Here is a 12694-nt window from a genome sequence, read left to right as displayed (position 1 = left end):
GTGATATCTGCCTGTGGCCAAATATTGTTTGCTCTGAAGAAGGCCTTAAAGAGAGCCCAAATGCAATGGCACTCTGCCACTGCTTTTATAGGGGCTTCCCCTGCAACCATACAGATTGCATTTCTGAGTCAAAAAGGTTCAGCAGCAGGTGGATAAACTGAGGAATAAAGTGTGAAAGTACTGAAGGAAATTCTGCCACTGATTTTTAGACCTATAAGAGTGTGAACAGACAGTTAGGATACTTACGTTGTGTACAGTAAAGGCCAGTCCATCCTGGGGTGCATTTGCACTCTCCATCGTAGGCACTGCAGTAAGCTCCATTATGGCAGTTGCATGTGTGGATGCAGTTTGGTCCCCAGTGAGAAGGTGGGCAAGCTGAAAAAATGCAGAGCAAGTAATCAGTCACAAGGGACAAAAATCTTCAGTACTCATGGCTGGAGAGCTGCTTTTATATTTCTATCAATCGATACAGTTTTGATGATTGTTTTGAAAATGTTATGATGAATGAATTTGATACTAGGTACTGCTATTAAAATAATGAAGTGATTAAAAAATGCCAGTGACTATTGAGATAGCAGAGAAGAAAATTTTCTTCATGTCAGAACATTACTAAAAGTAAAGGGTGTTCTAAGAACAACATATGCTTGTTGACCTATTTTATGATCGTTGATCATCTGAAATTTGTGGTCACCCAAGAAAGAACTTAAATCACACACAGGTGCAAGGTTAGAAGTTACAAAAAAATTCACTAATTCCACAAGAAATTAATGAAATGATTATTTTACATGTGAGTGAAAGGCTTTCATACAAAGCCTCTGACTTAGTCCATGAGCCCAGCCTCAACAGTCACATCCACGCATACTGCTATACCATCTTCTTGCTACTGACTCAGTAAGTACATCTCTATCTCCTAAATATCCTCATTTTGGACACTCTACCAAGTACCTACTTATTTTACAATAAAAAACAGAGGTGTCTTGCTTCTGTCTACCACAGGTTTGGGCCCCACATTTATTTTGGTATCGTACTGACTTGTAGATGCTAAACTCTTCTCAGAATTTAACCAACAAAGGTGTTCTGGTACAGATATAGCTAATTTAGGCCAATCAAACCATGAATGCTGTAAATCTATGAGGCATATTATTAGGAACACACTTCCCTGGAAATCCCAGCACAGTATCTTTTAAATGTTGATATACTGAAGTCCTACACAGTTTCTTTTCTTCATAAAAAAATTGTTTGATTGAAATTTTTGCATGCATGTGTTGCAGACTCTGGATTTTGGTACCTGACAGAATAAGCTATTGTTCCTCTCAGAATTTTGCTTCAGATATTACTTTCTTGTCATTAGTGGTTTGCATAGATCAAGTAAGGCATCTGAAGAATGCCTAGTTATTTAATAACATAACTCAATGAAGCATAAGAAAATTAGGGTCCAGCTCTTCTTTTCAAGCGGGTAACCAAGTCTTCACTGATTTTAACGTAATAAGACTATATCCAGATAAAGGAAGATAGAACGATGCTAAAAATGCTTATCTTTCAAACATATTTATAAAGGGAGAAATAAAATACCTAATGAAAAGTACTTAGTAAATCATAGTAGAAGATTTATTGGTAGCATGAAGAAAAATTCTTCATCTGAAGAGGAACCAAGACATTCCCACTGACATGTATACAAACATGACAGAGAAAATGTTGGCTTTGTTCTAAGCCTTGCTTTTAGCTGTCTATGCAATGCGAGTTTGTTGTCAGTTTTAGGGGTTTTTGTTGTTGTTTTGTTGTTTTAAATACCACAGATATTCATACGGCTGTCCAAAGGATATAAACCATGAGATGTACACAACACTACTGGGACACGGCTAATAGTTGCACAGACAAGGAAATAGCTTATGAACCCTCTATCCAATCAAGATTAATCTGGTCATAGACTGTGTTATGTTGGAAGAGACCTTTGGCATCATCAAATGCAATATCATACTCTAACGATTTTCAGCAATGAGAATTTCACAGACTCTTTCAGGGTGAGGACTTCGGAGCCTCTCTGGGTTGTTGCTGTGCTTGACCACTCACAACAAGGAATTTTCTTAATGAATTCAGTTAGAGTTGCCCTTGCTACAACCTGTGAGCATTGCCACTTACCTTTTAACACTGCCTTTCTGAGACAACTCTGATATATTTTTTCTACAGCTCCTCTTTGGGCAGCAAGTGGATTCTCCAATTGCATGCAAATGCAATGCGGAAAACTTTAGGATCTCTCCCTAACACACCACAAAATCCTAATTTCTGGCTTACATGGTATTTGTTTAGCAACAAATAGAGGATTTGCACAGATAAACTTTTAATTAATTTACACAGATAAATCTTTAATTAAAAATAAAGGGAAAAATGCTGATCCTTACGCTGAGAGCAGTCACTACCAATCCACCCAGGATAACACTGACAGGATCTGTCGATAGGGTTGCAAGTTCCATTATTTGTGCAGGTGCATATTCCAATGCAGTTCTTGCCAAATCTGCCACTGGGACATACTGAGAACAAATTTCAGTATTAGAATTACTGAATAATCAGCATAATATATTTTTATTAGTTCAAGAATAATGAATTTATGTTTGGATTAAGTAAAGTTATTCGTAGTACAATAGTACAGTGGCACGTTATGAAATCTGATAAGCCCATAATACATACTTGTTATTCAAATACTGTATATAAGAATATGGTACTGTTCTGGAGAAAGGTATTTTTTTGTACTTAAGGATCAAATTTTAAAGAGCTTAAAAACTGCTTAAGATTCTACATTTATAAACTGCACATACCGCTGCATGTAGCATTTTTGTCCTTATACTTTCAGTAGACAGAATGAGAATTATTACAGTGCTTGGTCTCTGCATCCCACAGAGTCTTTACTATAGGTTGTACCTTCATTACACAGGGCTCCAGTAAATCCAGGTAAACAGTCACATAATCCAGTAATATGGTGGCAGGGGCCACTGCTGTGTACACACTGTGGGCATGTCTGGCTGCACCGGTGTCCATAAAACCCAGGGGAACAAACTGGAATGAGAAAGGACAAACTATCATTGATTCCTGCACTTTCTACGAGAGTTCTTCAGTGCACTTGTTCCTAACTACCAATTAGCTCTGCTTTCTAAATATGCAAGAGTTGCAGCAGTGGTTGTTAGTATTCATACAGCTCAGCGCTGAGCCTTCATGTAAGATTTTCTCATCTTTCTCAGGAGCTTACTGTGTTCTAATCAGTAACTACGTATTTAACATTCTGTAACTTGTAAGGCCACATTTCACTTGTGTTATGTTTGAAATGCATGTGTACTTCATATGTATACATATGTGTCCATATGTGATATGTTCTCTACATACATCAAAGTGAATATCCTTTAATGTATATTTGAAGAACTTTAGAAACAGATTTAGTTTTATCAACAGATGAGTACAATCATCTTAAACCTTGACTTCCATGTTTCCTAACTTGATAGACAAATTGCCATCACTTCACTGAGAAAAATGTGCAAATGTTTTCTGGCCATCCTTTCATTTAGTTATTCGTAGTCATTAAATGGTGCAGACAAACTGCACATCAGCTAATTCTAAAAGACCTTGCTATTAGAAATACAGTTTTATTAATTCTCTAGCCAAAAGCACTTAAAATTTATTTTAAAAGAGAAAAACAAAGAAAAATAAAAAAGACTTTTGCATAAAATTGTTTCCTCGGCTGCTCTAATTCCTTCTCACCTTTTTTTTTTTTTTTTTTTTATTTTCCTGGTAAACTATTATGTGATTCATCAAGAGAAATAGCTGTTGCACGGCAGCAATCAGCCCTGACAAAAACTCGGAACCTTTTCAATATTCCAGATTCATTCAAGTCTTTCAGTTATACACTTGATACAAGTTATGTGGCCAGATCTCTCCCGAGAGATTGACTTTTCCAAGTGGAACAGAGCCAAATGGTCTTCCTGTTTACTGAAAAGGCACTTTCTGATTGGAGTCCAAATTATCCACATGACCTCTGTCTTTCCAGCCTTCAGACCATGCATCAGAGAAGGGCTCTGGGGGCCACCAGAGGCATGGAAGCTGTTTGTCCTGGTTTTAGGCATAGTTCCAAAACACGAGGAATACCTCATATACATACAAGTAGTCTTATATTTACTCTACCTTTGGGTTATCTGATTAACTGTAAGGTCTCTACAGATTAGATAGTGAGAATAATTACTAAGCTTAGTTAGAAATCCTTAAGGAACACTAATGCTCTCCTGATGTGGGATTTGAAGGTATCAAAGGCAAACATTCTTCAGTGTGAAATCTTGCCATTTGTGGACTGTTCATCTTCTTCTGATTCTCCTATCTTCTGGTAATTCTAACTTCATGACACCTTCTTTCTCTTCCACCTCTTCTGGAGAGGCCCTAGGAGCATCACACCTTGGCCTTATTTCCCCTGCTTTTTGACCCTGTCAAAGTACAGCTATTTCCATTTGCAGAGGACTTGCATTTCTCTGCTCTGAGCACCTTTCATATAGAACTACAACTATGTAAACTATGTAAACTAGAACTATGTAAAGAAAGCTAAGCTGCTAGAGAACTGTCACAGATTTTCCTGGGGGCAGATACTTGTATGTCATATTTTTGCCTTCCTGTATCAGTATGAATTGCCTCATTCTATCTGCATCTCTTCTCTTGGAGCATTTAAATTTTATAGGAGCATGTTTTTCAATTGCAAATATGTGTATCTATGGTATCCTTTACTTATGTCTAATGCCGTTGGCCATTTACCACTGCTTCAAAATGAAAGCCTAAAAAGGCAGTAGATACGCTAATGATTCCTACCAGATTCAGTGGAAAGCTAAAGTTTTGAGCTTCTGAAACTCACAGATGTTTTATTTACCTGCCAAAATATGCATTATAAAATTAATAATTGTCAACTGCATTTGAAAATGTTGACCTTAGAGCTGAGTCTCCTACCTAATTTATTTCTCAAAAAGCCATGAACATAACAATGTCACTGCACAAAACATGAATAAAATAGTTATCACAGATTTGCAAGTGTTGGTAAAGACCTCTGGATATCATCAGTCCAATGCCCTGCTAGGGCAGACTCCATGCAGCAGGTTGCACAGGAAAGGATCCAGGCAGGTCTTGAATATCTCCAGAGAAGGAGACTCCTCAACCTGTCTGGGCAGCCTGCTGCAGTGCTATGCCACCCTAACAGTAATGAAGTTCTTTCATACAGTTGTATGAAACACGCTATGTTTCAGTTTGTGCCTGTTGCCCCTCGTTCTATTTCTGCATACTACTGAAAAGAGCTTGACCCCATCCATTTGACACCTGCTCATTATATATATATATATAAACACTGATAGATCCTCTTTCATCCTCTCTTCTCCAGGCTGAAAAGTCACAGGGCTCTCAGTCTTTCCTCATATGGGAGATGCTTGAGGCTCCTAACCGTCTTTGTGCCCCTCCACTGGATTCTCTCTATAATTTCCCTTTCTTTGTTGAACTGGGGAGCCCAGAACTGGACATAGTACTCTTGATGTGGCCTCACCAGGGCAGAGTAGGAGGGGCTCTTTTTAATGCAGCCCAGGATACCATCAGTGTTCTTGGCCACAAATGCACACTGCTGGTACATGACCAACTTACTGTCCACCGAGACACCCAGGTCCTTTTCTGCAGAGCTCCTCCTCAGCAGTTCAGCCCTGAATCGACACAGATGTGTGAGATTATTCATCCACATGTGCAGGACCCCAGGCCTGTTCTTGATGAATCTCCTCAGACTCCTGTCTGCCTAACTCTCCAGCCTAACCAGATTTTGTTAAATGGCAGCACAGTCATCTGGTGTGCCAGTTACACCACAAAAAGAAGTTCTATTTGGATAGATTTGTTGACTTCAGATAACCCTTCTGTGCATCCATACATTTTTACAATTGAAAGACCCCATTAAGGACTGTTGCACTGTATTTCCTAGTGCAATTAACAAAACTAATGAGGTATTATATCTTACTCATTCCATGTTTCAATACAGTTTTGTTTATAGAAAGTTTTACTTTGTCCTTACTTCTCTGACAGGTGGTGCCTCGGTATCCTGGTGCACACTCACAGATTCCATCATCTGGAGAGCATGATGCCCCATTTTTGCAGTAACAAGACAGTGAGCAATTTGGTCCCCACTGTCCCTCAGCGCACACACTGTCACAGTGTATACCTGCAACCATAAGCAAGATCGTCAGCACGAAAACATAAAGAGGCTTTCTGCACAGTTATTTTAAACTTTTGGTTCTCAGAGGACTCATTTTTCAAAACAGTGACAACAAAAACTGTTTATGAAAATATCACTAATGTCAGGAGAATAGAACAAGAATAAGGTAGACATGAATCTCTGTGCCTACATTCCCCAGGCCCCTGAGTAGTAAGTTTCTTTTACATTCTAGCAGTAGAAAATTTTAGATACACTTAAAAGCTGATCCTGAGCTCTGTAACAAGTACTTCCATAGCCAGTTCACACGGAACATAAGAGCTCCATGGGATGCTACCTTCAGGCTTCCTTGCCACTAGCAATTTAAGATCTCCTAAAAAGACAAATGCAAGTCCCTCGGTATTATAAAGAGCTCAATCATTTTCCAGGATAAAAATTCTTTTTTTCCTCTCACTTTCACCTATTGTATCAATAGAGAAATGAAAGTAGAAAGTAATTCAAACGCAACAAAATAAAGGCTTTTGCTGCTTCCATAATGGCTGCTTTAAAACAGCAAAAGCTTATTTTCAAATTTAGTGTTAGGGAAATGAATGACAAAAGGCACTGCAGCAGCTTTTCCCCCTGAATGTAAAAATTCTTAAGGTCTGAGATAATTCTGTGTAATAATGGGCTTCAGAACACAGAATGATTTCTAATTAGTAGTGAGCTGATTACCGCTAAGCCTCATACCAAATGGAAAAATGTAGTGCACACAAAGAGCTTCAAAACACAACACGTGAGCATTCCAAAATGCTTAGCTGCAGCACTGTTAAGGATGCTGGTCAGTCAGTCGTTTTGTCTGACCACTTCTGGCATAAAATTGATTAGAAGTTCACCAGTGTGAACCCCCATACATATGCCGTGACGCAAACCGCTCATTATAATCACCCTTCATCACTTTTTTTTTTCCTGTTGCAGCACAGAAACATTAAATATAACTCTCCTAGTTCCTTCTAACGCTGTCTGCCTTCAGAAAGTAAGCTGCATGCTACATGCCAGCAGGCACCACCGCTGTGGAACTCAGACCGTGTTGTGTCTACAGCACTTTGCGTTAACAATTAAGTATTATTGTAGCGCCTCTACTGAACGAAGCCCTTTGCTAAGGGAAAAGTGGACAACATCCAACCACAAGTATGTCTTGCTGTGTAAGTACTTCCAGAAAAATATATCACAGGTCCGTGGGCTGCCAGAGTTCTAATAAAGCAAAACAGTTTCACATATGACAAGAAAAAAATCTTTTAAGTCTGAAGAGCAAAATGCAGTGTTTGCAGCAACACTGAAAAATAATTACACTGTTTATGCACAGGGCAGACACAGAGGTAATTCCCCAACCCCCACGACATGGGCTGTGTAATGCTGCCTACATCCAAAGACCAACTCTCTCTAATTAGAGGAAAGGTGAAGCTGCAGACGCTCAAATTGTTTCTTTGCAAGACAATCAACAGTTTGAATAATCAAATATGTGGCTCAACAGATTGCACCAATTGCCGCTAGCAAGACAGAAAATACTTGATTTTTAGAAGCCAGCATGAGACAGTAGAACAGCAGAGCCCAATGATTTTTTGGTTAGTACCAACCTGACAAATGAAAGGAACCCCCCAAAATGAAACCCTCTTCCACCACGAATAACTTTTTCATTTTTGCTTGCACAGGCAATGCCATTCTGCTGGTTTTATCTACTACAGTTGAGAGCCAGAGAGATAAGCTGGCTCCTCAGCATCTGGGTCAGCTTTTCCATAGAAGTCTCTACTTGTGTATAAACAGATATAAAAGAGGGGTTTGATTCTGAGAGATGCTGATGCACACAAGCGGGATGAGATCACTGCATTTTTTAGAAACAAGACCACTTATTTCAGGCACTTAGGACTTCTCTGCTTGAGGCTCTCAAATTGAAAACTTGGGTTTGTGTCTGTGAAAGCACAAGCTGACACATGCAGGAGCTTTCAGAGCTGAGCCTGACATTCTGTTCACTTGAGTGTTATCTGTCATATCATACAGAGCTCTGCTCAGTGAACCCCAATAGAGAAAAGACATTTTTCACGGAGTCCTAATGAGTTTCAGTGGTGTTCAGTATACAATGGTCACTGTTAACAAGTCAGTGGTTGCCAAGAGTTACCAGAGTGCATTATGTGCAGTTATGTAGACCAGTGACATACAATAACACCAGGCTCAATTATATCGTCTTGATCGGTGCACAGAGGATGCTTTATGACAGCATGGTGTCAAAGAGTGATACTGGACATACTGGGACAGAAAAGACGAGGGATACATACTCCTCAGATCCACAAGACTTACAAGAGCGAAGCAGCACTATGAAAAATAAAAAAGAAACAAGTTTCTCCAGTACACATCAGGGAAAATTATCCATTTGGGAAACTAAAATTTACCTCTTGTTCCCCCTTTTCAGCACATACGAGGAGGTGGTCGATATGAAATCCCCCTGCTCAGCAAAAGCACATCACTGAATAACAGTTATGACAATTTAGTGTACTGAAAGAGTGCTGATTATGACGTCTATTTCAATATAAAAGCAATTTTATTATATTTGCTGCTGATCATAAACAAAATCAATTGCACTTCTGTGTCCAAGAGCGTTAAGAATGATAAGTAGCAGAGAGGAAATAGAAATTGATTCAGTGACTTACTACCTCTCTGTTAATAAAAATATTTTTAAGCCTCACTCAATAGCTCATAATTAGATAAGTAAGACAAGATAAATGGGAAACTGAGTTTCACATTTTCACAATATTAAATATAAATATTTTTGAGAAAGAATAGGTCAGAAATATTAAAAGTTGAAAAGTAAAATGAGAATTTCACAAAATCTGATGCTTTACATGCTGTGTTTTTACAGAAAAGCTAGAAATGAAGGAGAAGAAAACAACACTTTTACCAGAAGTTGGAAACAAGATTTGACTCAGCTTTCACAACACTGGTATCAGCAGGCTTACAATTGCTGCAAAATTAAGCGAGTATTAACTTTGTATGCAACAAAATTGGTTTTGATCAGTTTTTGTGCTGATTTTAATAGTGATAAGGATATCTGTGAGGAAATGTTTTTTGCCAGAGCAATGGACAAAGAACTCTTTGATGGCCTTCACAAGTTGCTAGGCAATAGCTGAATGGTCATGATAAACTTCAGCTAAGCTGCTCTGAAGAAATGCTCATGCATTTTATATCCAGTGCTTTATGTCGGGGGCCCCACGTTTAAATCAGCACTCCCCCAGCGTTTGTAATTGAATGAATAAAGAAAACAATTATTTAAGGATAGGAACGTTTCTGCCCATGCTAGCAGAGTGTTTACATACTCTCCATTCTGTATTTTTAATATTTTTAGACTCAATGATGCATCCAAAATTCAACAGTTATTTCTTACGACCTTCCAAGGTAAATTGTTATTGGACTTCTGTTATTTTCTTTGTTATTTTGTTTTGATTATTCTGATAAAAGTTACCAAAAATTAATAAGTAAAGACTTTTTTTTTCATATATTTGCTACACAATTTATCTTCACAACACATGGAATTTTCAAGGATAGCCTCAAAATTAAACCTTACTTGGACAGTGCCTTACTTTCCATTGTTCAGAACTGAACTTAATATACAATATAAACAAGATCGAGCCTTAAAAATGTTTGGTTCTACCAGGCTAATGATGAACTTCCATTATCGTGCAAGATATCACCTTTTATATTTAATTACTTGAGAAAAACTGTTAAACAATGAATTACTGCTGTTTAAGTAATCTGAGACTTATGATGGGAGAAAACTGGAGCGGAATTGCTTCCTCGCTTCCCTGTCAAAAGGATAAGCAGCCCAAATAAGGAAGCAATAACACAGGGAAGTGGTGGAAAAATTCAGAGACGCTGCTTAGAACTACCCTCATTGTCCCTAATAGAAGGGAAGGCCTTGATCCATAGCTGAAGGAAGTGTCTCATTAAGCAGCTACGAAAAGGATTAAAGATTTTTCTCTACAAGTTCACGCTGCTGCTTCATCACTGAAAGCTGTAGAAAAGTTTGTGTTTAGGAGTTCTGGTAGGAAGCCAGGCACAAACACTTCTGTGCAGCAGCGCTGTATCAAATGAAAAGCAAATATCAGTAACTATATTTTTTAGTGGAAGAACCACTTCTGAGATACCCTGGTATCTTTCTCAAAGCCAAAATGTTGCTGCACACTCAACCAACCCAGAGATGCTTCTCTTGTCATCTACCGCATTTTTGGTAGCCACAGGAAAGTAACAGAAAAACACCATTTCTCCCTTTCTTACCTTCTTAGCAGGTAGAAAATGAATGTACTTAATGCACTGACGTAAAGTTCTTCTTTTAAAACAGTGATATTTACTTCACACAAAGACTCACTGCAATGCACAGGCAAAAGAGATGCAGGCACAATGACACAGTTAGGGTGAGCCAAATCCCTTAACTGAAGTTTGGAGAGCAAATACACTTGTTTATCATGACACCATGCACACATGCAACTTCAGTTTGTGCTGCACAGAATATCTGCAACAACAGACACTTGCACTTCAGAAGCAGAGAGAAGTTGGCCAGTGTGGAGGAAAAACTGTCTCGGAAGAGGCTCCTGCCTGGGGTGCACCAGGGCACCAGCCCTGTGCGCGCTCCCAGTGGCATCTCATTTCTCAGTCTGAATGTGAGAAAGGCCTATGGCAGTACTCTTTTATGTCTTTTTCTTCTGCGTGTAGAAGAAAAAGAAAATTGTGTACACAGTAAAAGCTAAGGAGCACGGGAGAGGTCTAGCTGGTGCTTCCCTGGGGACCTAGTTATTTGCATCAGTAGAGAGGGTGTCAGATGACAATCCTGTCCGCTCTAATCCAGCAACAAATGTGCTTCTCAGTAGTAACGTCGTGAGCACATGGAAAGGACACAGCACTTCCTCACAGCAACAACACATCTGGTGATGGACAATCTGACTAGCATCAGCAGGTGTCAGCGCAGCAAAGTCACCAATATCCTATCTGACACAGCATATGAATAAACACCATGTGTGCTGGTAGAATGTAGGCTGATATTTCTGCATCTGTCTTTTCCATAAACCGATGCTATTGTTTTGGTTCAGATAGCAGACTACCGGTATTTCACAATCCCTGGCACAACACAGCCTTTAAATTGATTTTTAAAATAACAAGCGTGGTATGAGTATGACACGACATTTCTTCATAAACAGAAAGGTCCAAGAGAACTACATCCAAGAAAGCACAACCGCAGTGCGTTACCACTGACACCCACGTTGTACTGCAGTAAGCAGACTGTCTGGAAGAAAACCTTTGCCTCTTTTACAATGCTTTAATGAAAAATTTCAGTTTGCAAGAATATGGATTATCTGATATTTTAGGCAGTTTGGATCATCTGTGTTCTTGGCAGCTGCTTGTAGAACAGGTTAAGTTTAAGGAATGAAATTAACAGGTACCACGGTGCTTGCTGGATTGTGTGGTTATTGAGGGAAGTGGTAGAGGTGGCTCTTTCACAAAAGTTAACTTAAGGTTTTGGTATAAATTATTAGGAGGCTTAATTATCATTACTTGTTGAGGAGGTATGTTTTCTTTGTCTTTTCTCTACCTTTAGGCTTTTTATTTTAATGCTTCTTACTCTTTTCCACTGTCTAGCTATTGCACTCTCTCCAGATGAAGAAAAGTTATTTATAAGTCACAGCGAAAATGTCAGCGGATGAGAGTGTTTGGGGCAGACATCATCTTCAGTGTGGGCGGATGTTTCTCATTTGTACCATCATGTCATGTGGCTCCTGGAATGTGAGGGAATGGCAAGATTGCCTGGAAAAAAACATCACCCTTAACTCTTGCTTCTTTCAACAGCATTAATCTGCTGTAGAATGAACACTTAAGCAGTGCAATCTCTAACAGGAGTCCTATATAGGAAGGGACTTGTGTTTAGGATTCAAAATCTAAGTAGCTGCATAGACAAAAGAAACTAAATTTAAAACATAAAGGTGATTTAAACAATTTCAATTATTTCTAGAGTTTTGCCACAATTCCTGACACAGTACTAGAAACAGAACTTCACTCATAGCTACCATTTGCAGATTATACAACAGGCATGTTTGAAAATTAAGCTTATTTACGAAACTAAGCTACCTAGCATCTTTCTGCTGACAGAATGCTCAGCTACAGTTCTGTCTTGGGACCAAAGCACAGGAAGCATAGCTGCCCTGGCTATCAGAGGTGAATTTATCTACCTACTAGGGTTCTGACTGTCTCCAGGGCAGTGCGCTTCCTCTGCCCCAGCTATGGCACAACTGTATCCACCAGCAAGGGAAAAATCTTCCACTCCCAATGTGTTTCAGCAGAGTTACATGAACTCTTTTTCCCTGAGCAAACTAGAAAAATGATCTATTCAGAGAGCTGAGAAAAGAACTACACTTAAAGTATCTTTTCTGAAGCTTTACATAAATTTGGAGGCTTCAGAACATTCTGAGAAAT

The 12694-nt window shown here is 38.9% G+C and overlaps 1 protein-coding gene across 2 annotated transcripts in view; it reads right to left on the bottom strand.

The window, feature by feature from the left end:
• MEGF10 (multiple EGF like domains 10) overlaps window positions 1-12694 on the bottom strand; it is a 101300-nt gene that overhangs the window by 16973 nt on the left and 71633 nt on the right. For both annotated transcript variants that reach the window (XM_052701075.1, XM_052701076.1), the window contains exons 14-17: window positions 6065-6211; window positions 2917-3051; window positions 2400-2528; window positions 247-375 (exon numbers count right to left, since the gene is read on the bottom strand). In XM_052701075.1, coding sequence (XP_052557035.1) covers window positions 247-375; window positions 2400-2528; window positions 2917-3051; window positions 6065-6211 — 540 coding nt within the window. The remainder of the gene's footprint in view (window positions 1-246; window positions 376-2399; window positions 2529-2916; window positions 3052-6064; window positions 6212-12694) is intronic.

Source organism: Tympanuchus pallidicinctus, unplaced genomic scaffold, assembly GCF_026119805.1.
Source record: "Tympanuchus pallidicinctus isolate F22 unplaced genomic scaffold, pur_lepc_1.0 scaffold4, whole genome shotgun sequence".
Lineage (NCBI taxonomy): Eukaryota > Metazoa > Chordata > Aves > Galliformes > Phasianidae > Tympanuchus > Tympanuchus pallidicinctus.
Note: the sequence above shows the minus strand (reverse complement) of the source record. Positions and strands in the feature narration are given on the sequence as shown.